The 27874-nt window shown below is 42.8% G+C and overlaps 3 protein-coding genes across 4 annotated transcripts in view; all 3 read right to left on the bottom strand.

Annotated features, from left to right (window-relative positions):
- Positions 1–511: 511 nt before the first annotated feature.
- Positions 512–21693, bottom strand: LOC107215578 (lon protease homolog, mitochondrial). The gene is made up of 18 exons (XM_015651863.3): positions 21415–21693; positions 19253–19341; positions 18731–18850; positions 17358–17586; positions 16775–16836; positions 15385–15514; positions 14147–14230; positions 12214–12434; positions 10542–10680; positions 9609–9787; positions 7831–7918; positions 6297–6419; positions 5425–5541; positions 4996–5136; positions 4744–4909; positions 3605–3813; positions 2176–2340; positions 512–905 (listed from the first exon to the last, which is right to left on the bottom strand). The coding sequence occupies exons 3-18, from the start codon at positions 18805–18807 to the stop codon at positions 741–743; spliced, it is 2295 nt and encodes a 764-aa protein (XP_015507349.1). The 5' UTR covers positions 18808–18850; positions 19253–19341; positions 21415–21693; the 3' UTR covers positions 512–740.
- LOC107215357 (lon protease homolog, mitochondrial-like) lies at positions 21106–21808 on the bottom strand. Its single transcript, XM_015651465.1, has one exon. It carries the CDS (start codon positions 21796–21798, stop codon positions 21106–21108), a length of 693 nt encoding a protein of 230 aa, XP_015506951.1. The 5' UTR covers positions 21799–21808.
- A 2413-nt stretch (positions 21809–24221) lies between these two features.
- LOC107215338 (excitatory amino acid transporter 4-like) overlaps positions 24222–27874 on the bottom strand; it is a 36923-nt gene continuing 33270 nt past the window's right edge. Inside the window, exons 12-13 of one of the 2 annotated variants that reach the window (XM_015651439.3) lie at positions 26548–26574; positions 24222–25870 (exon numbers count right to left, since the gene is read on the bottom strand). In XM_015651439.3, the coding sequence (XP_015506925.1) occupies positions 26570–26574 (5 nt within the window). In that variant the 3' untranslated portion in view covers positions 24222–25870; positions 26548–26569. The remainder of the gene's footprint in view (positions 25871–26547; positions 26575–27874) is intronic. The other variant, XM_015651438.3, reaches the window with a different exon arrangement.

Raw genomic sequence — 27874 nt, 5'->3', positions numbered from 1 at the left:
AAGTTCTCTGGTCCCCAAGCCTGTGTTCACTGATGTACAACAGTCATGTCAAGACACATAATTCCTTTTTTCACTCCCTCAATATGACAGAGCTGCTGAAGAGACACAGGCCATCTGTGATGCAGCACAGTGCTGCTGACTGGTGATACTGAGCATGTTGCTGGCCCTAGTCTGTTCTCTTCAAGCCTGGAGTTCTTTCTGGTGGTACTGACCTGGTGACTGAACCTGGAGAACCATGTACCTTTATCAGCTGAATGTACCAGCTGTGCTGAACTATTTTAGGATTTCAGTGTCCTTTCAGCCTAGCCCAGAGAGACAAGATACTGAGAGCTACTTGCCTTTATTAATAAGTATTCATAATACTTGCTGTTATTCCATTAGGAATAACAGCTGTACATCAGCCTAGCTCTGGGTGTACTGTTTAGTCCTTTTCCACAAGCCATATGAAAACTTACAGTGAAATAGCTGAAACTTCTTCAATGAGAACAGACCAGACTAGCCCCACTGCTGGTGGATGATAACATGCCCATTCCTTTGGCAAAATTGGAAATCCTTTATTGTAGATCATAATTCAGTATTAAAGACTGAGAAATACTTTATTCTAGCAGAGCCATAATTTTGGCAGCTGCGCAGCAGCAATAACTTTATGTCCCACTTCAGGATTGCCCTGGTCACCCATCTCAAGGTGGGGGCCGAGTGCTTAGGGACAGAACACCTTCCAGCCATCAGAGCACAGCTTGTCATCGTCCAGTGAGATCCAGCTGTGAAAATGCGATATCAAATACCTCTTTGTAGTGCTCCACAAAATGCACTTCCAGTCCTTCTGTAATGAATCCAGCAAGGTCATAATAATCCTTTTTGTTCTCTGATGGCAGAATGATGCAGGTAACACCTGCCCTCTTCGCCTGTGGGGAGAAAAAGTTTGTCTGTTGAGTCCTAGGATTCCTTCCATGTACCAGAAACACCCTAGCCCGTTTCTGGACGCAAGAACATGATCCAGCTTTACTCTCTTTGGAGAGCACCAAGGGCATTCCTGATAGACGTCACCAGGGTGATGCATGTTCTAGATCCCCCCTGAAGCTCCAAAACACACACTTTCCAGTGCCATCTCAGCTGCAGGGACAGGTGGAGGGAGAGGCATTTTAATTGGACTATGTCAGCAGCTCGGGGGATTTTTTAGAACATTTGTACTATTTTACATATCTGTTCCACCTTGGGTGAGGATAAAGCCTAGGATGAAAGCAAGAGTTAGAAACATGCTGGTCTGACCAACCTATCCCATTCAGTAGCTTTAGCACAATTCTACAGAACCTTTTGATAGGGAAACCTTCTCTGGAGGGAGCACAGAAAGCAGAGCTGCTCCTCCCAGGACAGGTTTGTACCCATTGCTTTAGGGGTGATCCTGTGTTTAGGCCTGTGACCACTCACACTCTTGCAAGTGCAGCCAGTCAGTGCTGTAAGACAGGTTAGTGCTGTACTGACTGCTACAAACTACTACTCATTTTCATAGAAGGAAATCACAAAGACTGTAGCCCAAATATATCTGGGGACAGAACTCTGATATGAAGCCCCAGCTCAATGGAGGAAGACCTAAAAATGTGTGCAGTGCAAGGCTTATGTAGGCCAGAATTGTACAGCTGAAAAGTAACTGAACACTTGGAAAGGAATTCTGAAAACTCCAAAAATACAAGACACTAAGTTCCTTTTATCTAAAGCAGACATCTGTGTAAAAGATTCACACTGGAATTTTAGGGAACAGAACCTTGATTTCAAGAATGTACCTTAGAGATGCTGTCAAATCTCCACTGGATGCCCTCCTGAAACAGGCAATTCAGCACAGCACAGGTGATTGAACTGTGCTAGTCTGACAGAGCAGAGAGCTCTGACAGCCAGTTAAAGCTGTCAGTCACCTTCAATTCTGCCAGTGTAGATGGAATTGAACTATGCCAACACAGATGACCTGGCATAAGGCCTGGGGTCCCATCCTTTTCCTCACAGCCAGAGGACACACTCAACATCCCCATGTTCCCTTGCAGGCTTTATTCAGGCTGTGTATGGAATGAAATCTGCCTCTCCTAGTTCAAGGAGCAGCCCCTCTGGCTGTTCCTGTCCCCACTGAGCCTAACCCACGGCTCTCCTGTGGACGATGCAGAGAGACAAGAGAAGAGCTCTTACTGCAATAGTCTTTTCCTTGATTCCACCAACAGGAAGAATTTTTCCAGTCAATGACACTTCTCCAGTCATGGCCACATTCTGTCTCACTGGGCAATTCATGGCCAGGGATAGCAGAGCTGTTACTATGGTACATCCTGCACTTGGTCCATCCTTCGGGGTTGCTCCCTGTTTAAAAAACACAAAGCACAACCCCCCTGCTCATTCAAGAAGCAGCATAGCCAGACAGTACCCTTGTCCTTGTTGTTTTAACATGGTCCAAATTTCATGAAGCCTCTCAAAGGTTTTTGTATGTGCGAGTGATAGAATACTGCTATGTGAATTGGCTGATGTATTAACAACTGGCACTCCTCACCTTACTCATGAGGCATAATCCATGAGTCTACAATGTGGTTTCTGGCCTGATGCCATCACCATATTCCCTGGGCTCAGGTCTTTCAGTAAGCAGCATCAGTGGAAAAAAGAGCACAAACACTTAGAAGCTCTTTGTTAGACCTAAGCCAACCACGTAAACAAGGAACAGAAGTCAACATCACAAGGGGGAGAGTGAGTGTCAAGAGTCACAAAGTAGTGGAGGCCAATACCAAAAATAATTCAAGGTAGAAAAGATCAGTATTTAAGCCCCACAAAATTCAGGCTTGAACTAGTGACAGTCTGGATTTAACTGAGATCAAACCTCTTTGAGGTAAGAGCAGAGGAAATCAATGTTTGAGAGGGAGTAGAGACAGAGATAATGTCTTCTGTCTTCTCATCTTTCAGGAAATCAGTTCACAGACAACAATGCAGTACCTGGACAGATAGAGCAAGTTGCAACAAAGACATTGCACACAGAGCACTCAGTAGTCCAGAAGTAAGGCTGGGGCACAATCACAGCTCAAAATCTGTCTTCAGTAAAGCACCTGCCCAAAGCTTGTTATACAGCATGTGAGCCACTCTGAGCACTGTGTGCATTTATTTTCAGTCCCAAATACTGGACAACTGCAATCACTGCCATTATGTGGATTAGGAAGCATGGCACAGAGATCAGAAGCAGTATTTTCAATTATGTGTAAATGACTTGAAGCCTTTAACAAGGCCTGGTTACACAGAGACCTAAATTTTTATGTCCTTGTAACTTCATCCAAGCATTTAGCCAAATCACTTATCTCTATGTCATGCACAACAGAGCCAACAGCTCCCACAAAAGCTTAGGTTTCTTTAGAAAATTATCCAAGCCCCCTGTATTCTTGCCACATACTTGCTGTAGAAAGGAATGGAAACATAGCTCATAAGAAGACCGTCACAAGAGCCTGAAGAAAAATTCCTGGGTTTTACTGTTAGAAGAGGGCATATGGACAACATATGGACAAATGAAGTATGTTCCAGCTTTACATCTAGATAAGCAAACCAGCTGGGCTGCTGTGCATGCTCTGTGAACTCTGCATCAGTTTACCTCTGGCACATGCAAGTGGATATGAGAAGACATAAGAAAGTCATTGCTGGGGTCCTTCTGCATCAGAAAGGCTCTTGCAAATGTGTATGCAATTTTGGCACTCTCTTTCATTACATCTCCCAATTGCCCTGTTACTTCAAGTGACCCATCCTTGTTCTCCTTGTCTTTGGGTCGCCTCAGGGATGTTTCAATAAACAGAGTGGAACCTCCTAAAAAAAGAAAAGAAAAACAATTTCTGAAAAAAGTTAAAGGAAAATTTAACCAGAAGGTTTTGGTAATGCAGAAGCTGTGTCAGGCATTTGGAACTGATGCTCTCTGATGAGACACTAGCCCTTGAGTAGAGAGCAACTAAAACCTGTTCCTAAAATACCTTCAGGAAGGCCAGCTAGAAATCTCAACAATCTCGATTCATTACTTATTTGGACTTCACCTTCTAGGAATGCAGATGCAACCCCTATTTAATGGAATCAAGTTCTGATAATGGTTTCATGTTCTTTGTTTCCTCCAGAGAGTAAGCTGAGTTCATGAAACACTTTTAGCCACTTCAGTTCTCCAGTGCCAGGTATCTATTTACCTTCTCCATCATACTAATAATTTCCTTCTTAACTACTTTAATTCTACCCAGGGTCAGTTTGAGTATGAAGAGATCATCTCCTTTGCTGTGTGCTGTATTTCCATCCTGTAGTGCACATATGCCCCCAAGTTACTAGGGGAGTAATCTAATGAACAGTAAGCAGCCAATTGCACACACTCCATGGAGTGCTGGAACACACTTGCCTTCAACACCAGAAGTCAAGTCAGTGTTGCACATCACTGAGGAGACACAGCATTCCTCAGCTGTGTCATGTGTCACACTGACACCTCCTGCTGCTGATTTTCCTAATGTATGTCATTTGTATGGGATAAGGAGCTTAAAGGGAAAACATGCTGGCTCCAAGCTCAGATGAACTTGAGTAAGGGCATAAGAAAGTCTCCCTTATTCAAGGAAGTAGTATTCAGGATCCAGAGGCCAAAGGAAGTTCCTTTCACTGGTGCCTGTAGAAGAATGTCACTGGATTCAGTTCTGTTTGACTATTACATTCAATTTTTGGAAATTACACAGAAATGTACAAATTAACCCAAAATTAATTTTGTCTCACCCATAGCTGTCCAGGCCAGACCCATCACAACTCCTGGGGGAGTGGTTTCATACATGCGATCCACAGTGAAGATGGGCTTTCCTACAAAATCCTGCAGGTTTTCCGGTGTTACCTGGACTGTCTCTGCTTCTCCACTCACAATTTTATAGGCAGATTTCCTCAATACCTGGGTGAGATAGTAATTTATGTCTGTAGAAAAAGCTGAGAAGGCTGATGAACAGTGGTCACAGTTACAACTTAACTTTCCCTCACCTTTTCTACTTGTTTCTGTAGATTCCTCACCCCACTCTCTCTGCAGTATTGCTTGATGAGAAGAGTCAGGACATCTGATGTGATCTGAGCTTTGTTTTCATCCAAGCCACACAGAACTCGTGCTTGAGGGACCAAGTATCTCTGAAAGAAATAACCCCCCCAAATCCTTCTCTTAGTATTTGTGACAAAAGCCTAGCAGTTCCAATTTACTCAACTTTCTGCTGTTAGCTCAATGCTGCTTTCTGGTGTCCACAGCCTATGGAACACTAAAATTACTTTAACTATGTGTTCAAATCAAAGGAACTCTGTCCAAAATACCACGTGCCTAATTTTTTTGGACACAGTTGGATGTAAATATATAACCCTAAATCTGCCAAAAAAAATTTACCAGATGTAATTCACATAAGGCACAACGGTGATTTCTCTTACCTCTGCAATTGCAAGTTTCTCTTCTGCTACATATCCTGACACATTGATCACTTCCATTCTATCCCGCAGTGGCTCTGGAATGGTTTCTGTTACATTGGCAGTACAAATAAACAGTACCTGGAAGCATTAAAAGATCCTATCAAGAACTTTCACTAACCTGTTGATTTACTCCAAGTACTAGTTCCTAAGTTCTGTGTTTCTCTGTCTGAAGGGGTAGTGCAAGATTAACCTCTCAGTGGAATTAGATTTTATTAAAAGTTTGGATTTTAGAGCTATGTAATAGCATGTTCCCTACCCCAAAAATAAATGTTTAGAAATACACAACGCACAAACTGGGAAATCGGAATGGTTTGATAGGGACCAGAAAACAGGAGATCTAGATCTCACTCAGTTCTTTCTACCTTCTAGGAAATTAGCACAGAATGACCCAAGTATCTATACATATTCCTAATACGTCAATTCTGCAATTTATGTAGGTTTCACCAAAAGTGCAATGGTGTGTCAAAATGACCAATTTCAAAAGCTTCATAGCAGCATTACGCCACCTCCCTTGACAGCAGCTCTGCCAATCATCATGTACAGGAGAACTCTTGCCTTTTCTAGTGGAGACCACACATCTGTCTGTCATTGGCTCTACAGGGAGTTAAGGCTACAGGACATAGGCTGGTGATCATGTTCTTTCATGTACAGACACTTCAGTTAAAGCCAACTCCTGCAGAGACAGCTGTTGACAGGAACGTAAATTACCATTTATGTTCCATCTGACTTTCCAACCGAGTAAAATGCCAGCATCTTTTCATGGACAGGAAATCTCTGCATTGATACACATTCATACATTCTGGCTCTACAACCTCTGCATAAAAGAGAAATACCTTTGACAAATCCACAGGAACATCAAGATAATGATCCAAGAAGTTAGAGTTCTGTTCTGGATCCAATAGTTCTAGAAGGGCCGAGGATGGATCCCCTTGATAGCCTCTTCCTATTTTATCTACCTGTGGGGGAAAAGAATTTAATACTCTAAGAAGTTTCCTACCATGATAAATTCTCAAGCAAGATTTTTTCCCAAGGCTCTATCTGAAAATCTTCATGAGTATTCATTAACATCCAGTACCAGTCTATCACTTTTCTGTGCACTCATCCAAGACTTCAGGGCCTTCCTTTGTGAGCACATGAAACACCTGAGAAGACACAGGAATTTTGAGTGTTGCAGAAAATAACTATGAAGTCCCAGGCAATGTGCATACAATAAAAATCACTACTACTACTAGTGGGCTACTACTTGTTTAGCTGAGATAAGCTATAGGCACAGACCAGAACATTTATTCCACAGTGAGAGGACTAGAGTCCTAGCTTATACCACTTCCGTAATATGCAAGCTCTGACACTCTCCCTACCCTGCCCAAGGTGCAAAAAGTCTACACACAGCCATTCAAGCAGAGCCAGATTAGTGACCTGGGCTGTTGTCAAGTGCTAAGTTGATTGAGGATCATGGGGACTTCTTGAAGTCATCTTGACCAACTCCACTGCTCACGTAGGGCCACTAGAGCCAGCTGCCCAGGACCATGGCCAAGGTAATTGACTCTTCCAGCACTGTGAACTCTCCTTCTGAGGATACAAACAGGGCCACTGCTTCTTCTGCCTTAGGAGCAGTGTTAACTGGATGGCCTAAATGAAATTTGCTGCTACAGCCAAGGCAGGGCCCAGCACCACTCAAGTGTCATAACCTACAGGTTCCGTTACCTTTCAAATCACAATACTTACTGGTTACATCACACTGCAACAGATGACAGTTTATTGGTCACTCACACCATTCTCATAAATCCACTGCTGGTCCTTCCCAGGTATGGCACACAAGAAATCCAGAACAACCTTCAGTCTATTCTAAAAACCTGCTATTATATCCTGTCCTTATCTGCTTTTCCACAAAGCATTAGGCTGGTAGCCCTGACTCATTTATTCTCAAATCAGACCATAAATTGACTGTAAGCATTATTCGTCAGAGCCCCGATTTAAACCTACTGAGAGAGTGACTATTGCTAATAATCACATAGGCAATAGTGGATTTGTGCACAGTGATGTGCCCACACCTGTGTAAGAAACACAAGAACTACGGAAACTCTGAATATCCAGCCAGGTCCATTAGGATCCAAACAGCTGTAATTTCATCAGAAGGACACAACTAGAATTTTAAAGCTGGAGTCTGTTATAAGGAGAGAAAACAAAGCCTCTAAGACAAAGCATCTAAGGTATCACTGTCACCCAGAGAACTTGAGAGCCCAGCTTCATACAAACAGAAAGAACCTGGGATTTTTAGGAGAGTTACTGCTTCACCATTTCTACGGGGATCACAAATTGATACAAGTCTTTAAGAGCAAAACCTACAAGAAAGACCAAATACTTCACCTCATCAATCAGTATAAGTGGATTCTCTGTCTTGGTCTTCTTCAGACACTGGATGATTTTTCCTGGCATTGCTCCAACATATGTCCTCCTGTTTTACCAGAAATTGTATTTAGGGAACCATCGAAAAGCACAGCACATATCAGAGCGTACACCACACAGCTGACAGAGCAAGTATATCCTGCTGGGAAACAAGTCTTTATTTCTTCAACATCTATCAAAAGCATTCTCCATCATCACATTAAGCACCAAGACCCACCTGGTCTGTTTCTAGTAAAGAACTGACAGGAATTTTTGCAAAATACTCCTGGACTACAGTTTTTATCTTTAGTTTAAACCACTTCTCAATTAGAGAAAAGCAAAAAGGTTTGAGAATAGAGAAAAGGCTGCGAATACAGATGTTTGAATTTTCATAGGTTTTGGGTAAGAAATGTTAGAAGAGGTAATATTTCACTTTCTCACTTGACAGGGACAAAAAGACCAGTGTAAATCAAAAGATACTAAAGAAACAAACTGTTAAGAGCAAAATGTAATCTTCCTTCTAAAGATTGTTTCTGTTATTCAGAAATAAGCAGAAGCAAAGAGGGTAACAACAGAGTGAAGACCAAGATGCACAGAATAGATAACATCTGAAAAATACAGAAAATATTTTTCTCTGCTTCTGTGTAGGGCAGAGCCTAGCAGATTCAATTTACTCCACAGAATGGCTACTGGTTTGAAAACACTGCTGGTTTTATGTTCAGATGCAGACCCTCTCCTCTGCTCTGGTGAGGCCACATCTGGAGTGTCGTGCCCAGTTCTGGGCTTGCCAGTTCAAGAAAGACAAGGAACTGCTGGGGAGGGTCCAGTGGAGGACTATGAAGATGATGAGGGGGCTGGAGCCTCTCTCATGGGAAGGGCTGAGGAAGCTGGGCCTGTTTAGCCCACAGATGACTGAAAGGGGATCTTACCAGTATGTGTAAAAATATCTGACAGGTGGCTGTCAAGAGGACAAGGCCAGATGCTTGCCAGTGGTGCCCAGTGACAGGACACAGGGCAATGGGCACAAACTGAAACACCGGAAGTTCCACCTGAATATGAGGGGAAACTTCTGTACATTGAGGGAGGCAGAGCCCTGGAACAGGCTGCCCAGAGAGGCTGTGGGATCTCTTTCTCTAGAGACATTCAAAACTTGTCTGGACACCTTTGTAACCTGCTGCAGCTGAATGTGCTTTAGCAGGGGAATGGTCTAGACGACCTCCAGAGATCACTTCCAATACCAGCCATTCTAAGATTTTATGTAAGTGGAAGGAAAATAAACCTATGCAAGAGTCAGATCTACCAATTTTTATTCACTTCTTGTTCTCCCCATGAATGTTCTTGTTTCCAGGTTTTCCTCATGCAGCATCTCTGTCCTGATTATTCAGAAGCCAAGTCTTCATCACACCTGGACACACATGTGAATGATCCTGTTCAAACTGTCAGCATTCTCTAGTTCTGACATTTACAGACAGGCATGTATTAGCATTTGGCATCAGTCCAATGGTTTTGGGTAGCTCACTCAGCTTTCAAAGCTGACAATACACAAGAAACGGGGAGCAACTGCACTTAAAAGCACAAATTGAATTATGTTCCAAACTCCACCCTTTGCTATCATTTTCACCTTTTTCTGTATCTCAAGTCCTGTCAGCAAGGGTTGGCAGAACAGAGGTGAAAATTACATGCACTGTCCAACTTCAGTTAGATACCTACTTACTTTAGTAAAAACTGCTGCATAGAGAAACTTCTCAAGTTACACTGACCTGTGTCCTTTTATTTCTGCTACATCAGTCATCCCTCCAACACTGAAGCGGAAGTACTCTCTGTTTAGAGCTCTGGCAATGGAGCGAGCAATACTGGTTTTGCCGACTCCAGGAGGACCATAAAAACACAAAATCTTCCCCTGGGTGGATCCTCGCAGCTGGCTGACTGCAATAAATTCCTGTAGAAATAAAGCACCAGCAGTGAACAGAAGGGAATATGAGCAACAGCAGAATACATTTGTTATCAGGTCAAGCAGTGATTACAAAGCATCATACACAAAACTGGTCCTCAAAGGACCTGGGGGAAGGCAAGGGGAGAAACTAAATCAGGATGCATCTGTTTTCACTCTGGTTATTTGCATGCTTGGCTGTCCCCAGGTTCTGTGCTCTGCATCATCTCACCAGAAGTAGTCTCTCTCTCTCTCCACTGCCTTGGAGTGAGAAGACAGAGTTCTAGTTCCCTTGTTCTCACCTGAGTCTCTCAAGCTACATGTGAGCATCTCCTACTTTACCACTCCCATGTGCTAAGTTAAGCTTGTTTCATTTCACACTTCTATGACAGACAACCCTCAAGTAACACTAAACAGTTGAGGAATCAAAAGATCACAGTTCAGAACTGCAGCCTCAACTGGTTATACACTTACAGTGAAGAAATGACTGTGCAAGTGGAGAAAAAATCCAGAGACTGCTTCCCTGGGACACTTACTTGTCTAGCATTAAGTGCAAACCAGAATATTGCAGTTTGAAATGAGAATGTGACCTTCATTGCCACAAGTAATTAAGCACACTAACTGATCATCTGTGTCTTTCATGCAACTTTCTGTTTGATGCATGAATTACCAGCAATTCAATGGAGACTGCAATCTGAAACACATCCAAAATGCCTGATGTTAAGCAGTGTGAAATGGGACACACTGCCTACTCCTGCCTTACCAGAATTCTCTTCTTGACGTCATCCATTCCATAGTGATCCTCCTCTAGAACCGCCTGGGCTCTGGCCAGCTCTAGGTTCTCCTCGCTACACTTACCCCACGGGATGGATGTCAGCCAGTCCAAGTAGTTCCGTGTAACACTGACGGAAACACACAAATAGAAGTGCTCATGTATTTCTCCACCACTTTCCAAAACAACCTCATCCAGAACAAGTGGGATATAAACTACTCATGGAAGTGAGGCTATGAAAAGAGCATCACTATTTGGGCAGTCACAACTAACCTTTTTCACAGTATTCAATCCCTTGTCCCTCCCCCCACAAAAACCACAAAGCTTTTTTTCACAGCTTTTGCTTTTCTGAAACCAAGAATCTCCAATATACCATGGACAGACTTAAATTTCAGCACACAACTTCCTTGTATACTTGCTTTGGTGTGGGCTGGCTCCTGTCTGAAAAAGAACAGGACTGCTTGTATGATCTCCACCGCATCAACTATACTTAGATCAGGTCACGAAACTTAAAACTAGAAGAAGTTTTCTGTATCCACAGTAAACTAAAGATATGGTAGAGATGAACGACTCCTGGCTCAGAAGCAAGACAAAACAGCTGGATGTACAACACCACAGAGAAAGATTTAAGACCAGGATAATGATTCCAGTATGGAAGTTAACAGTAGAGATAATCAGCATAAACAAACTGAAGAGAACACAGGTGTGTCAAAGCACTACTCACTATTCTAAAACTGTGCACTTAGATCAGGAACTCAAGTGTACAGAAAGGTCTGCACAATGCAGTAACTATCAAGTTGTGCACAGTCATGGACACAGGGAAGCACAGCTGGGCTGTCTGGGCCCAGGATTCACCTGATAGCAATTGCCATGCCATCAGAGCTTTGGCTTTTTTTTCCCAAGTACTTCCTATGCAAACCTGCAACCACTGGTACAACTCAGAAGGAAAGGAAGAGGTACTAATGCTGCCTTTGCTGTGAAGCCCAGTACGTCTTCTATGATTGCCAAGACGCTGCTCATCCAAAGGCATGTTTGCCCCCAAACACAGTCTTTGACTTTGTAGAAGATACTTTTAAAAGCAGAACATTAAGAGAACTGAGGAGTACACCAACTGCTGTATTGTATAGCACACTCTGACTCAACAGACAATTGAGAAATGTTCAATTCAACCTCAATTTCTCACAATTCACGTTACAGAATACTTTATAAGCTATTCATTCTCTCCTTAGCAATTCCAACCCTGCCCCAATACTTCAGGGACCACCTCAGGTAGCTTATCCAATGTCATGTATTAACTCCTCTCACATCTACTGAAGACACCAAAGTACAAGGAAGAAGAGCCAAAATTGAGGGCAGAAAAAGAATCACCACACACTTCATGAGGAACTAACCACACTTTTTTTATCTCTAGTATCAGACTGCAGGAAAAGACAGAAGACCTAAAATGATCAAAAGAGGTAGACTACATGAGTAAACAGACAATTTGGAGAAAAATTCTATAATGTAAGGATATGCTACAGGGAGTGGAGGGCAGAAAAGGGATAGCAGGACAAAAGAAAGGAAGAGGTGAGAGGAGGGGGACTAAAGTAAGTGCTTCATAGAACTGCATTGATGTTTCACTCTCCCAGCAAACCCTGATAGCATGACATGACCATACACTCACTTGAATTCTGAGGAATGATTATCCAACAAGCCCAACTTGTTCAACTCTTCATCAATCACATCCATGACATGTTTTGGCACTACCAGCTCCTTTAGTCGCTCACGGAATTTCTCTTCTATAGCATCTTTGTCCTCTTTTTCCAAACCTAGCTCTTTCTTAATGATCTTCAACTGCTCTTGAAGAAGATACTTGCGATGTGTTTGCTTGATCTTCTCCTCAACCTAGACAAAGCAACAAATGCAGTAACCAGTATGTTCCTGGTACAGCCCATCTAACATCAAACACTTCCAAATACTTCTCAGTTATGACATTCCAAGCAACTGAAAATACTACTTGGAACTCATCTGCAGTGTATTCTAACACAAGAAGTGACTTAACAACATTCTCCAGCACCCTCCATATCTTGGTGGCCTTCACTGGCCATGATTCAGTGCTCCAATGTTCTGTTTGTGCTGGGGAAACCAAAAGCTGGGCAGAGTAAGACCGATGTGACCTCCTTAGTACCAAACAGAGAGGGTTAACCACTACTCTCTACCTGCTGCCTACACAGGGCAATTGAAACCCAGTATGCAGTTGGCCTTCCTTGCCACAAGGACAGTCTACTAATTCATGGTGAGCTTCCTGCACATCAGGGCTTCAAAGTCCGTACAGCTTTAAAAGCTGTATAGCTATTTTCTATTCTGATTATTCCAGGCTTGCTCTGGGATGTAAATTTCTCTTGGCAGAACTTAAGGAGGTTCTTATCGACTCCCTGTGGGGACACCACTAGTAGCTATCTGAAGTCAGACTTTACTAGGTTGATCACAACCTTTTCCACCCATTAATCTAGCCACTATTTTCACCAATCTCATACTACAATACTTCCAGTCTGTAACATCCCAATTTAGTCAAAATGTCTGACCTCAACAAAGGCCATGCAAATGTCAAGGAATACAAAAGTCATTGTTGTATAATAGAATCATTTAGGTACGAAAAGACCTCTGAGATCATTGTGTCCAATGATTAACCTAGCACTGCTAAGCCCACCACTAAACCACATTTCCTTTTTGTGTTCTGGGTCTTCTCATAAGGGAAGACAATTAGGCAGTTTGCTTTTGGGAAATCCCTTCTGGCAGTTCCAAATCATATCCTTCTTCATTAGGATTTATTGGACAATTTTCCCCATAATTTTTCCAGGGACTAGGGGTAGGCTGACACACCTACAGTCTCTCCCCGATTCTCCTTCCTGGAGATGGGCATGGCATTTAGCTTTTTCTGCTTCCCAGAAACCTCTCCCATAACTACAGTGCTTTAAAGATGAGTGAAAAAACAAAATAATGACATTGATAAGCCCTCTCAGCATCCTTGGATGCGTATCTGGTCCCACAGACTGAATCTGTTCAATTTACTTAAGAAGTCTCCAAATATTCCAACCCTGGTCCAAAAGCATTTTGCAATTGACATGAAAGCCTCAGTTAAGGGGAGTTAGCAAACAAAATATGGCGGAGTATTCTCAAATATTTGTACTTCACATACTTGATTACCATTTAGATGGAGTTACTGTACTCTGATTAAATCTTACAACAAACAGGAGCTACTGCAGTTCACAGGAGTTAGCAGAGGGTCATTTGAAATAACACTGTGGTATTTACACTAGTACATGCGATTTACAGTATTAGCCTGTATATTGTTACACAGATGTTTGGTAAACTGCAGACCTCTAGATTTATCTGCTTGCATGAAATTACAACTTGGACACAATTTAACAGCAGATGCTGCAGCCTCATGTCTTCTTACTTCCACCATGTGCATGAAAAAACACATTTCTGAAAGAACAACAAAAACCCTTACATCTAAATAATGTATCCTTTAGAGTACATACCCAAACTAAGCATCAGAGTGGGGGACACAGTATAAATATACATACACAGTGTTTGTTACTCTAGAAACTTACCTCTCTTCCAAGACGCTGCTGAAGTTTGCTCAGCTCATATTCCTTTTTCAGAAGGGAAAGAGCTTTATAAAGCCGTTTGGGAATCTGGAAAAGATAGACACAAAATGAGTTTTAAGACACCACACCACTCTTTGTAAAGTAACACACACACACACACAAACACACACACATATATAAGTGTAAATTAAAAATAACATACATATATATATATATACACACATACATACATATACATATACATATACACACATACTTTATCCCTCCCAGTGAGAAATGCAGAATAAAAAATTCCAACAGGTTTGGGAGAGCTTTACAGCACCTATAGATGTGGAAAGACAAACATGTAGCTACTCCACAGCACACAAAGAAAATTATTTGCCACCAAAGATGTAGAGCACCCTGATTTACTCACAGTAAATCAGTACTAATGATCTACTATATCCTACAACAGGAATTTAGTCACTGATATTAACATATGATCAAAAGAAGCTGTCCTGGAGTGACTTTATGATACTGGTATCCCCAGTCGCCTGGTTTATGTCATATATTAAGTTCCACACCTTTAAGACTGGCTCTGAGAGCGAAAAGGAAAAAAAAACAGAAGCACACAGTTTGTTTTGAAAAAAAACATCACTCCTCCGCATCCTGCTCCTGGACTGTGGCGTCTGCAGCACGGACAGACAGCGAGACAAAGCTTCTCTTTAGCTTTTAGTTAGTTTTAGCTAGCTGAAGCAAAAGAGTTCCCTAGACTTTTTTCCCTTTTTTCTTAAATCTGTGGAAACCTACTCTAGACTAAAAAACACCCAACCAAACCCTGAAAGCTCATGCCTGTGGCCCACCGGGGCCTGGGTCTCAGCACTATCCTGCGCCAGAGGGACTGATAAGAACTTGAGCAGGCCGAGCTACACCACATGAAAAACACTTTTCTTCCTAGATTTGCCATCCCATCGAACAGTGAAAAGATTTATTGTTTAATATTATTCAATTTCTCTTAAATAGTTTTTTCGACTTCTCTCCAAGAAAATATCTTTTTCCTGAATCAGCTGGGGGGAGGAGTCATTTAAATTTTACTTTCCTGAGAAAACCCCATTTAGAAGTTCTCTCCTAAATTTACCCTAAACTAAAACAGATACAGTAGCACTGAAGTCTCTTCTGTACAGAGGCTGGTAAAGAAACTGTGACATACAACAGATGTACTGATTCTGTTCACATCCCTTGAGTTATAAACTTCATCTTACACTGGTTTCTTCCAAGATGTCTTGAAGTTCATGTGACTCTGCCCCTGTTAGGGCTGCACCCATGTCACTCAGATAGATAGGGTTATCTACCACACGCTGTCCAGCCTGCATCATCTGAAGTACAGACTCTCTGAAAATAAAAGGTAAAAAACCCCAAAATACTCTGTAAATTTACATTCAAAATGGAGTATGTTAATTTGCTTGTTATGACAGTGCAATAAAATGAAACAGCTCAGTTTCACAGCAAAATGTTTTTGAAATTTGACTACATCACTACTGTCTTGGGTTGCAATGCAAGGTATAACCAAAAGTTTGTATTCTATTACCATCTGCTGAAACCAGTTGAGGCAGTGTTCTTCATCTCTTTCATGACCCATCCCTCATAACTGGGGGATATCTTCTGTTAATGGGCCATTGAGTCTCACTGCATGACTTGTGTAAAATCTCACAAATCCCATTGTGAGATGCTCCACCCAGGGGGAGGAGCCAAGCATTTCTACCTGTATCTCTTTGGAGACCCAAAACACCACAAGCAGCCTTTCTCCACTGGATCCCAGAGGAGAGACCAGACCCATCTACACCACCACTGGACTTTCAGAGGAAAATTATGCCCTTTTATAGGATCATTGCTTCAACAGAACCACATCTGTCACTCCAGGAGGACTGCAGCCACCATTTAATCACACTGCTACCAACACCCTGACCAACAGGGTGTCAGGTTGTATTCTGACTCTGTCAGTGGGTTGTTTTTTTATTGGCTTCTTTTTTGTACTACTGCATTTTTATTTTTAATTTCCTTAGTAAAGAACTGTTATTCCTATTCCTATATCTTTGTCTGAGAGCACCTTAATTTCAACATTATATTTCAAAGGGGAAGGGGGTTGTTTACATTTTTATTTATTTCAAGGGAATTTTCTGCCTTCCTTAGCAGACACCTGTCTTTTTCAAACCAAGACAACTGCACAGTAACAAACAGATAAATCACTTGTTTAGAGGAATGATCACCAAAATACCTAATATACCAATATACCTAAGTATCTGAAATGCTCTCCAAACAGTTATGTAAGATTTTTTTTGTGCCAGTATTCAAACACTTTCATCCTGCTTGTACGACATGGATCAGATCAGGCCTTTCACTTAGACCCAGATCACCTGCCTTAGGACTTAATAGTTCTTTTGTTCTATCTTGTTTCTAAATTGCACATCAGATTTTCAAAACTTTGATTCCAATAACGGATAGAGCTTACAGCCCAAACCAAAAATCTATGTGACAATTCAGCAAAAATCTCTAGTTTATTACACCAGAAAGGCAAGTGATATAGAAAATGTCAGCATGTTCCAGACTGAGAACACGGTGTTCCTAAAGCAGGGCAGCATAGGAAGGACATACCTGTACAAGGGGTTCAAGGCAATGATGTCCCGGATTGTTTTAACAATTTCTGCAGTAAGTGCCTATAAACACAAAACAAATTTAATCACCAAAAGAATGGAAAAGGATAGGCAAGATCTCAGTACAAATATGACATTCCCCAGACCCCAGCCACTCACTGCAGTGGTGGGCTGTGATGGTTCTTGGTGCTGGGGCAGTTCCTACTCACAGGAAAGGCAACAAAGCCTATAGGCTGGCTTTCTGCATGCACAGAATTTGACTGGCTCTTGGCCAGAAGATACAATCAAGTTGAACACTCAAGCCACCCTTGAGGAAACACTTAGTTTGATAGAGGTCATTATACAGATATAAGCACAGACCAACCTCTTCATTCAGTAACTTTTTGATGTCAACAGTCCTAAGGAACAGAGCTGTTATAACAAAAATTCTTTACTTTCATATAATCCTTGTGCTTACTGTTATAAGAAGGAACCAGTTTCTGCAGCCTGAAATTAGATCTTGATTTTAGAACTCTTCCTTTTAAGCAAGAAGTGTAGGTACAATTCTACAGGACAAGTCCAAGCTTGTAAACTAATTCACTTACTTTAACCTCTTCTGTGATCTGAAAATCTTCATGAACCACATTCTCTACTTCTACCATGAGAACTTCCTTTGAAGGAGCAGATACAGGATCTAGTACCAGTTCCACAGATTGGTCCTTTGCTCCAGGCTCCTCTTCAGCCTCCTTCTTAGATCGCTTCTGTTTCCTTCTGATTTTTTGTTTGTTCTCAGGCTCCTCAGGTTCAACCTCTAGTTGCTTGTTTATACGAATCCTGAAAGCCAAAAGAAACCAGCAACGGTCAATCTCTCCATTACATGTCATTTCAGTTCTTCAGCATGAAAAGGAGAGAGTCTAAGTTGTATTTTGAACAAGCTAAAATTTAGAAAGAAGAGGACACACATTTTCAAGACACCATGTTTCACGATTTTGGTTTTTATACAGGGGTTTCATTTTCTACATGTTTCCCTATAAAATGCTCATTAAATCTGATATCCATTGTGGTTCATATGGATGTGACTGACAAGTGCTCCATGTCTCAATCAAATATAAAGACCAATCCTCAAGTTTTATCTTAGGAATACAAAACTCTTCCAAGTTATAGGGAAACATTTCTATTCCAAGTAACCCCAAACCAGTAACTTATTTCCAAAATGCAATCAAAACATGGCTGTGCTTTGATAATGCAGTAGGAGGTCTAAGACTTCATTTGAAAAGGAGCTGACTTGTGAACTCAGATAAATTCAGCTTTGACAGGACTGCTCATTCTTTGCTGTCCAGAACAAAAGAAAAGTGAGGAGAAGGAAAAAAAGCCATACTTTAAAGCAAAATCCACCCTGGATCTGTCTCTTCTGCCATGTTCCTGTCCTTGTATTTTTCCTTCTAATGGAAATTACTTATTTGATGCTTTTAAAAGTACAATTTCCTAACTTAGTTAAAAATATCTGACATAAATGGCTAAACCTAGATTTTCAGCAATAATCATATTTTTTTCAATTCATTTCTGGGGCAAAATTATGTAGACAAGACATAATTAAAGTTCTAGACCCCCCTCTCTCCACTTTTTTTTTTTTAACCAAAAACACTGGCTTGAGTTAGTTCCAGAGATTTTTTTTTTTCACCATTACTAAACCTTGCTGTAACTGTCAAAGTAACTGCTAAACTTCACCTTACTGAATGTTTGCTTGCATCACATCACAGTTGACATGACAATGAAATGTACTGTCTCTTTTGTTTTGCAGCTAACCTGCCACAGCTGTGACAATATGCGGACTATCCTGACACTCTCAGGATATGGTGTGGTAACACACGTTCCACACAAGTTGTGTAGAAAAATGCATGTATGTGGTTAAACTGATAAGGGATGTCTCCGTTAAAACAGAAGTCTGGTGAGATGCAGTGAAGTACAGGCAACCAACCTTCTGTGTCCCATGACTATCATGCGCAACTTGTCTCCAAGATCCTGCATTTCATGAATCTGGACAAAAGTTCCCATTTGGTATATTTCATTCAGATCCTCCACCACATCAGATTCATTGCTATTGAGCAAAAAAAATTGGAGCAGATATTCAGAAACTTGAGATAGCAGGTCAGATTAAAAAAGAAAAACACAATCACTGGTTGCAGGACTTTAAACTTGGACTTAGGGGAAAAACCACTTAATCCCCACTGCTACCACCATGTAACCCCTTTCCAAATCACCCAATTATCTGCACAGCTCATATGCTTCCCAAAGAACACCCTTTTCTCAACCAAAACTCCAGCTCCCAGCAGTGCTGGTGGTGGCAACAAAAACAGTCATAGCAAGAGGATGGTCCAAGACTAGCCACAATTTCTGCAATGCTATCCAAGGCAGGGTATTTAGGATGATAGCTTTTAGTGTAAATGCATCCTGGAGCTTATTTTTGTACTTTTTAAAAAGATCAAGAGAAACAACTTACTTGTCTTCTTTTTTAAGAAAAACACCAGCATAAGGCTGGGCAAGACGAACTTTTCTCCTCAGCAGTTCAACCAGCTTCTTATTTTTCACCTAGGACAACAGGTATGCAATCAGGTAGGCAATCAGAGGTCGATTTTCTGTAATCTTTGCACTCCCAGGGTGTATGATGATTCCCTATAACTAAATTAGGAAGTTGGAGCTCATACTGTTCTAGTCTTGTCTCCACTAGAGAACAGCAATATAGAAGTGGAAAAAAAGGTAGAGAAACATGAAATCTAAGTATTTCGAACAAGTTGCTTCACAGTCAAGACAAGACAACCTCAAAGGCTAAGGGAGGAACTAGATCTAATCTGTACAAGTCTTACAAGCAAGAAACCTGAGTTACTTGAACAGTACCATGTACTTTTTGTTGCTATCATTGTTCCCCTTCCGTATGTGAACGTCCTAGCTCTCTGCTCCTGATGGGGAGCTAGTTCATCCTTCCTTGCCAGTTGCCTGATTTCTGCCCACAAACTCTAGTTAAAATCCTCTCCTCCAAAGCCTTCTCTGCTCAATTCCTCTCCTACACCCATGAGCCTGAGTTCCTGCTTTGAGTTTCAGCCCGTTACTTATTTCTGGTTTACCTTCTCACTCCCCTCTGCTCTCTAGATGCCACACACCTCTCCCTGGCAGATCTCCCAGCACCACTGAACTGTAATCACAGCAGGACGAATCCTCAGTGACCAAGAAAATAACTCCTTGTGAATTCTGCTGTTGCATGAAGTCACCTTATCAACCACTGAGTGTTCTTTATAGTGATGGACATAAGCAGCATTGCTCATCACTTTTCTAGCAACCAGCACGGCTCTGACAGAACATGAGTAATACCAACACCGTTGGCTTATTCTAATCTCAGCATGCCTACTCTAATTTTGCACAGTGTTTAGCAAAAATATGCTTACCAGTGTCAGAGACATTAATAGGAAGAAAATTAGTAATTCTACAGGCACTGTAGAGACTTGACCTTGTCAGGTAAATTGCAGCACAATGAATTCACAGAATAAGGGAGAACATTTAACAATTCTGTGAGATATTGTTGACCTGTGCATTGAAATTGATGGCTTTTGTACCTACGTCTCATATGAATGCATGCTCTTAATAATGCATGTTTCTTGTTTCCCTGACACATCTAGAAACTGTACATATTAGATTTGGACATGCAGAAAAATACTATAGTAAAAGTAACATTATGATAAATAATACTACAGGAACAAGAAAATATTGGTTTATTTCATACTACATTTACTTCAAAATTAGACTGGCAATAGACCAGAGAGGCGATATATATATATAAAAATAGAGATATATACAAAAATACTAGTACTTGTTCCAGAACAACCAGAATGGGTTTCATTTCAGAAGGAAAAGTATTTCTGGCCTGTAAGCTCAAGTCACACATCAGCGATATAATTTATAGCTCTTAAAATCCTTATAGGTGCAGAGGGAAAAGATCACACTCTGAAATAGTGACTGCCATCCCCATCCCTTTCCCACTGCAGCTGTCCTGCTCTACACCGAGTTCTTGCTTTTTTCTTGCAGCTCACAGATTGTTGCCTTCACCAACACGGGTCTCAGTGCTCTGACACCAATCCACGGCGCCGAAACAAGGACACGTTTGGTTAACCTTCATCAGAGAACACAAAGAAGACAGCGAACTTCGAGAAAGTGTGTGCGAACAGCCGACCTTCTCTGTTAGAAGCAGAGCTGCTGACGCAATAACCGTGAAACTTCAACAGGCCCAAAAGAAACCCCTGTCCCGATAGGACCTGGTTACAAAGCTCGAGCTAAAGGCCGAGCAGCGGCTGACCGTGGAGGTCACGCACGCAGCTGCCTTGCTCTGCAGTTCAAGGAACCTGCCAAGGCAAAGAAAGCGGCCCAACTCTCGGCGGAACCAACAGCGGCGGGGTCAGCCGTTGACCCCCGCACAGCCTCGGGTGATACAACCCCGGGATCCTCGCCCGAGGCCGCAACGCCGGGCTGAGCAGCCTCCGACCGCTCTGAGAGCCTGCCCAGAGCACCTCCTGCCCGCGACCCCGGCACCTTGCGGCAGCGGCAGCTCCTGCCCAGGCCGGGCCAGCGGAGCCGAGCCCCGGCCCTGGGACCAAGGGCTCGGCGGCAGCTCACCTCGATAATCTTGATGAAGCGCGGGAAGACAGGGTTGCGCGTCACGGCGATGAGCGGGACGTTGGGGAAATGCTCCGGGACGAGGAGCGGCGTCAACGCCGTTATGACCGGCCCGGCCCCGCCGCTGTCCGCGCTGCCACCGCCACCACCGCCGCTGTCCTCGCCGCCGCCTTCCAGTGCATCGCCCCCCGGCAGACCGCCGGGGCTGCGCTGGTGCCAGCGCGAGCCGGCGCTGAAGGAGGCGCGGGGCGGCGGCGCGGAGCCTAGCGGGGCCGGGACAGCGGCAGCGGGGGCCCAGAGGCGACGCCGCGTGGGCCCCAGGGCGGGCCCGATAAGAGCAGGCCGCCAGCGCCCGCACAGCCGCCACCACCGCGCTGCCGCCATGCTGCCGGCGCGCGCGCCACACTTCCGCTCTCCCAGCAGCGCCGTCCCCGCCCTCCCGGGGTCGCGTGGCGGAGCGCACGTCCCAGCCCGCCCGTGACCACGGGTTCGAGCCCCGGGCCCGGGCCAGGCCGGGCAGGTGCTAGAGCGAGGGACGCGGATGGCATGAGCGTGGCTTTGGCCCCTGCCCAGTCTTCCTTTTCCTCCTCTGTTCGCTGCAGTCGTCTGCCCAGAGAGCTATCGAATATCTCCAAGGATGGAGACTCTAGAATCTCTCTAATCACCCTGTGCCACTGCTCCGACAGCCTCTCTGTAAAAAAATCTTTCCTCATGTTTTGAGAGAGCCTCCCGTGTTTCTTGTTTTGCCTATTGCTTCTTGCCTTTTCACCAGGCACTTCTGAGAGGAGCCTGGCTCTGTCTTCACACTTCCTTTAGGTAGGTATTGCTCTACTTTTATGACATTCACGAGCCTTCCCTTCAGCAGGCAGCAGTGGCAGCTCCCCCAGCCTTTCCTCAGGGGAGATGCCCAGTCCCTGCATCATCTCTGCACTTCTTTGCTGGACTGGTCCGTGGTGCTCGTAGTGAGTAACCCACAGCTGGACACAGTTTGCCGGCCGTGCTGAGGGGAGGCTCCCCTCCCTGAACCTCACCAGGCCAGGACAGGCACAGCAGTGGCTCGGGTTCACCTCAGGGCTCGGCAGAGCCCTCAGGTCCTGTTCCGCAGAGCTGCTCTTCAGGAGGTTGGCCGGCCCCCTGTTTGTCCTGGTGTGTGAGGTTATTCCTCCCCAGGTGCAGGACATTGCATTTCTATTTGCTGAACTTCGTGATGGGAACATCAGACCATCTTTCCATCCCGTTGAAAGATTAAATTAAATTTAAAGATTCAAGGGAGCCTTGAGACTTGTTTCAGTGGTATTTGGTGAAAAGACAATAGGCAATGGGCACACATCAAAAGACAAGAAATTTAAACAAAGCAAAGCGTTTTTACAAGGGGTGTTATTGAGTGTTGGAACAGTGTGTGGAACTGGCATCCTTGGAGATGTTCAAAATCCAATCAGACAAAGTCCTGAGAAGCAAATTGCTTCTGCTCTGAACAGAGGGGTTTGACTGTGGATCTTCAGGGACCCCTCAGCCAAACTGGTGGTACCACACAGGAGTCTGCATGGCTGGCAGGGCCGGAGGGGTTGACTAGATAGCAGATGCACCCCAAGTGGACTATTAGGCTTTAATGGCCCTGGGCAGCCTCCCTCAGACCTGCTTATCACTTGTTTTATGGTCAGACTTCTGAGTCTCTGCTGTTGCCTTTCTTGGGTGCTGTGGGTCTGGGGGTACCCTTTCTCCAGTGTTATAAATAAAACCAATGTTCAAAATATATTTTCTTGTTCTAATCCCAGTTTATGTCCCTGGTTAAGTTGTTAAAAAGTGCTTACTTGTTTTATTCCTGCCTTTAGTCATTTGTACCCCCCCTTATTCCCTTCCAACCCATCGGGTAATTTAGCCGCTGCTACCCAGGACAAACTTCCGCATTTCCCATAAAGACTTGCGCATGGGTGCATATTGAAATCATATTCCCACCTGGGAATAAAGACAGTCCTGGACAACGAGCCACTCTAAATGAACATCTAGAAAACCACACTATGGAGGCAGCAAGGACCTGAGGAAGCTGGGTACGCCAGTCTCAGTCCAACGAGCCAGTCCCCATGACCTAGGCAGTACCTGAGCGGGAAGACTCCCCTGGACTATTGAGCTAAAAGCAAGGTCTCTGGAGGGTCCCTGCGAGGATAGAGACTCTAGTTCTGCCAACAGCTAATGGTGACAGGCCTGTGTGATCCTTGTCCTGGACACTGACCACTGGGCGCAGCGCTCACCCCGAACTCCCACCTTAAGGCCCTGTTCTTTCTAATAAAGGCTTGGTAAAGGGAGCAGGAGGTTTCCTAGCCCTTTATTTTTTACGTCACCCAGCAGCCCTGTTATTCAGCTTGATTCCTGTCCATTAGGGAACAGAGGACAAGAAAAAGGGATATCAGGGGGGCAACAAACACCTTTCACTTTGTGCAGATGCCATGCCATTAATGCAACATTTTAGTAAGTAATGAAAACCCATTACTGTTCAAGCCTCTAGGACCTCTTCCACATAATCTCTTTTGGGGATAGATTTTCTAGATGGAAGTATGTGCCTGTGTACAGTATGGTGCAGATGAAGCAAACCTCATGTAGCTTTGTCAGTTTATGAACATATGCCAAAGATGGCATCAAATAAGAAGCTTTAGGGAAAGGCCTTGTCAAAATCTGAGATTAGTATTTGACCCATGAGGTAGGCACATGGAGATAAGAAAGTATAATACTTCATGTGATAAGTAATGTCTCTGGCTTTGGAAAGTCACAGTCCTGACGAAAAATAATAGAAAAAAAATCATGGAAAAGTATTGTGGAAAAAATTCCCTTTATTTTTCAAATATGGAAACTATCTGTATTAACACTGGAAGTAACAGCATGAAGAAAAAGCCCTCAGGAATTAACAGAGTCAAATTGCACGAATACCATGAACACACTGTACAGTACTGATCTCCAGTTCTTTGGGCAGAGCAGAAGGACATACAATTTCATAGGCAGCTCTGACTCCTGGAAAAAGGTGCATGTATCACATACATAAAATGACATGCAGCCTAACTGAAAATCCATATTCTTCCTGGATTTTCTCTCTTCAAATTAGTATTGAAGAGTTATGTCCTTATCCAAGAGCTACTTGTGTATTTACACATTGAGATAGCTCTCTGTTTCATGCCATTTATAATCATTAGAAAGAGATCTGTTTGCAAATATGAGAAACTTAGAAAGTTTCTGCAAGTTGAAGCAGCAGGAGCGCAGTAAAGACTGCATAAGCTCACGAATATCTGGTAATTTTAAAAGATGGTAGATAAAATTATAAAATACCTTTCAATTATCCAGTTTTAAAGGCTGAGTTAGTACAAGGTCAGCACTGGATTTGGAAGGAGTACAAATACTTTAGTATTCTTGACTGAGCTCTGAAAGCTTGGCCTTTGCCTATACAGGTGCAGTGTGGATGTGGATCTTTTGAGATGTGTACAGACAAGGACACAGTGGAGAATTTTTTCTATACATTGAGAAGTTCTCATTTCATCACCAGCAGGTACAAGTCAAAATTGGCATGCATTGAGCTCCTTTCTGGGAAATCTGGCTTTGAAAGACTCATTTCTGGAATGAAGTAGAACAGCCTCAGTTTTTTAAGTACAGGGTTAAATGAGTCAATCAAGGTGGGCACCAAAATGAAATATGTAGCTTTACACATAGTGAGACTGTAATATTGGCTTTCCTTCTTGGGTTAGTAACAAAAAAATTGACTGAGTGTATACGTATGCTTGCACATATGTACCCCTTTCATATATATGTATAGATATATATGTAAGCATATGCAAATTTCTGACAATACTTTGATGTTGAGGTACTCTAAACAGATAATCCCAATCATAATCTGGTTAATAACATGGGTAAACATCAGACTGAAATCTACAAACTGAATTCTGAAATTCCCAAAGACTGGTTTGCATTGTTGGAAAATGATGCCTCTACTTGATTGTGCTCTGTTAATCTTGTGTGGAAAGCAGGAAACCACAAATGGCAAGGCTTGGTGCTTACCACTTTTTGGGAACATCTGTGAACATGTGGATGCAATGTGGTATGGAGAGTCCCTTTTGTGATAAGTGTACATGTCTGCTAACAGGAACTGAAAACAGGTTAGGCTCCTGCTGAGTTTTATTTAAGTATCATTAGGATCCTTTCAGATAGCTTTTAGAAATGATTGGGCTGGAAAGACCCTCTGTGTTATCTAAGCCAGAAAGTATGTGCATATATTATAAAGCCAGAAGGGACCCTTATGATTTTCTAGTATGACTGTCTGTGTAACCCAAGCCATAGGACTTCCCAGAATTAATTCCCATTTGAGCTAGAATCCAATCCAACAATCTTCTGATTCATCCTTCAGTTTGCCCTTTTTATACAGGAAGTCTCTTCAGGATTAGAATTCAATGTTTTCTTGAAAAGTTGGACAAATAGTCTGAAAAGAAAAAAAAAAAACAACAAACCAAGAAGCAGTTCAATATGGACAAATTGAAATTACTATACTTCAGTAATAATAATAATAATCAACTGCACAAACAGAGACTGGGAAATTGCTTGATAGGCAGCAGTCCTGCTTAAAATGATATGGGAATTATGTATTACCACTGGACTAGCGCTGATGCTATCATGCTGTTGTTAAAAAATAAAGCACTTAACTGGGTTTTATAAGCAGGTCTGTTCTTTATGAAGGTTTAGACTCATCAGCTGAGCAGTGTTACTGATAAGCTTGTGCTGTCTTAGCTCACTATATATACAAGCTGATGCAGTGTATCTGAAAACTCTTTGATTAAGATCCAGTCCTCAGATAGAGCCATCTCATCAAAGGAAGAGTCTAACCTTGCTAAGAGTTAGGATAAGATGAACAGACTTGAGTTTGCTGTATGTATGCATCAGGGACAGTTATCCTGATCAGTCGATGCATAGCCTGCTAACAACCATGGTAACATGAGTCCGAGGTCTAAATCTTAACGTACAGAAAATATTCTTTCCTCAGTGCTCAGTAATAATAAATCTTTAGTTGGATTATTGTGTCATTTTTAGTCATTCCACTTCAAGAAAGATGTGGAACAGCAAGGACAAAGTCCAGAGGAGATGAACATGAATGATTATTACCTGTGATATATACAGGATCTGTTTAGTCTAGAAAGGAGAAGAGCAGACATTATAAAAGTGTTCAAACAAGATTAAAAAAGTGCTACAAAGGGAAGGATAATAAATTGTTATCCAACTCACTTGCCTCCTGCTTGAGTAGATCTCTTGTCAAAATAAGCAACCTGCCTTCAACAGTCAGCAAACAACTTGTTGCCTTACAGTCTGGAGCTAGCCACTGCTAAACAGAACTACTGCACACTTCTAGTTACCATGTTCTACTACCAGTCTCACATGAAGGAGATGCATCTGTGCATTTATCTCAGGTTCCAAATAATTGTCCAGCCCATAAAAATACTCTGCCTACAGCATGACAATGTGGCAGCACCTATATGTAACCCTGCAGTTTCTGAACAACTAAAAAGAGCCTCAGGATCTAGCTTTGAACATCTCAAGAAATGTGTTTGAGGAAGCTTTGTTAGGGAGGGCAGAATGGGCAGGTGGCAGTTGTGATTGGCAAAGTTGACTCCAGCAATGCCTCTGAGGTCCTTCCACATCCTTCCACGATGTGCACCTCTAAGTGTATGTCTATGGATAGGGATGAAAAATATCAGTGTGTAAAGCCAGGGTAGAGGGGTGTAAGTGACATAGTGGTTTTGGAATAAAGAGCAGACCTCAAGTGAAAACTTCCCAGTTTAGATAGTTCCTTGGTGGGTCAGGAGGCTGCTCACTGCTATTCCTGCTCTTAGCCATTGCTATACTGCAGTAGCCCCAACACTGTGGATCCTTAACATCTTCCTGGCTGAGTTATAGACATTAATTTTCTGGATGTTCATGGACTTGGATGTTATGGAACAAGTCCCAGTGGTCCTGTTCACTGGTGTGAGAGATAGCAGCTGTATTCCTGGCCATGCCAAGGAAAGGGAAGAGAGCATGGATGAAGCAGGTCGCTACTTCTATCTTTAGACTCTGAGATGTTATGGATGTAATGTGGGCTTATGTTCAAGTGTGTTAAACAGAAGCTGAATTCCATTTGGTATGAATCGAAAAATATATCCTGAACTATTAAGTCTGGTATCTGTCAAACTTGTGCAACCACTAAGAACTGATTTGGCTCTGCCTATAAAAGAGAAGGAGCTGTGGAAAGACGGAGGTGTTTGAAAGCACATTCTAGAGAAATGTGACCGAGAGGAAGTCACTTCTGAAAACAGGCAGAGATGACCACAGGAATCATTTCCTTAGGAATCCTGTGATGAGGAGTGAAACTGTTTTCTGAGAAAGTCTGGCACAGAAGGGAGTCATTCCTGGCATGGATGTCCTACTCAGCTGCTCAGATGGGCAAATTGTTCTT

Source organism: Parus major, chromosome 28 (assembly GCF_001522545.3).
Source record: "Parus major isolate Abel chromosome 28, Parus_major1.1, whole genome shotgun sequence".
NCBI lineage: Eukaryota > Metazoa > Chordata > Aves > Passeriformes > Paridae > Parus > Parus major.
Note: the sequence above shows the minus strand (reverse complement) of the source record. Positions and strands in the feature narration are given on the sequence as shown.

Excerpts from the sequence above, each read along its gene's own strand:
- LOC107215578 (XM_015651863.3), bottom strand. The coding sequence starts at position 18,807 with ATGGGAACTTTTGTCCAGATTCATGAAATGCAGGATCTTGGAGACAAG. Across the intron at positions 9,788-10,541 it reads ACGTCAAGAAGAGAATTCTG|GAATTTATTGCAGTCAGCCA; the intron begins GTAAGGCAGGAG and ends TTATTTCTACAG. Across the intron at positions 5,542-6,296 it reads TTCCTGTGGATTTGTCAAAG|GTACTGTTTATTTGTACTGC; the intron begins GTATTTCTCTTT and ends TAATGCTTCCAG.
- LOC107215357 (XM_015651465.1), bottom strand. The coding sequence starts at position 21,798 with ATGGCGGCAGCGCGGTGGTGGCGGCTGTGCGGGCGCTGGCGGCCTGCT.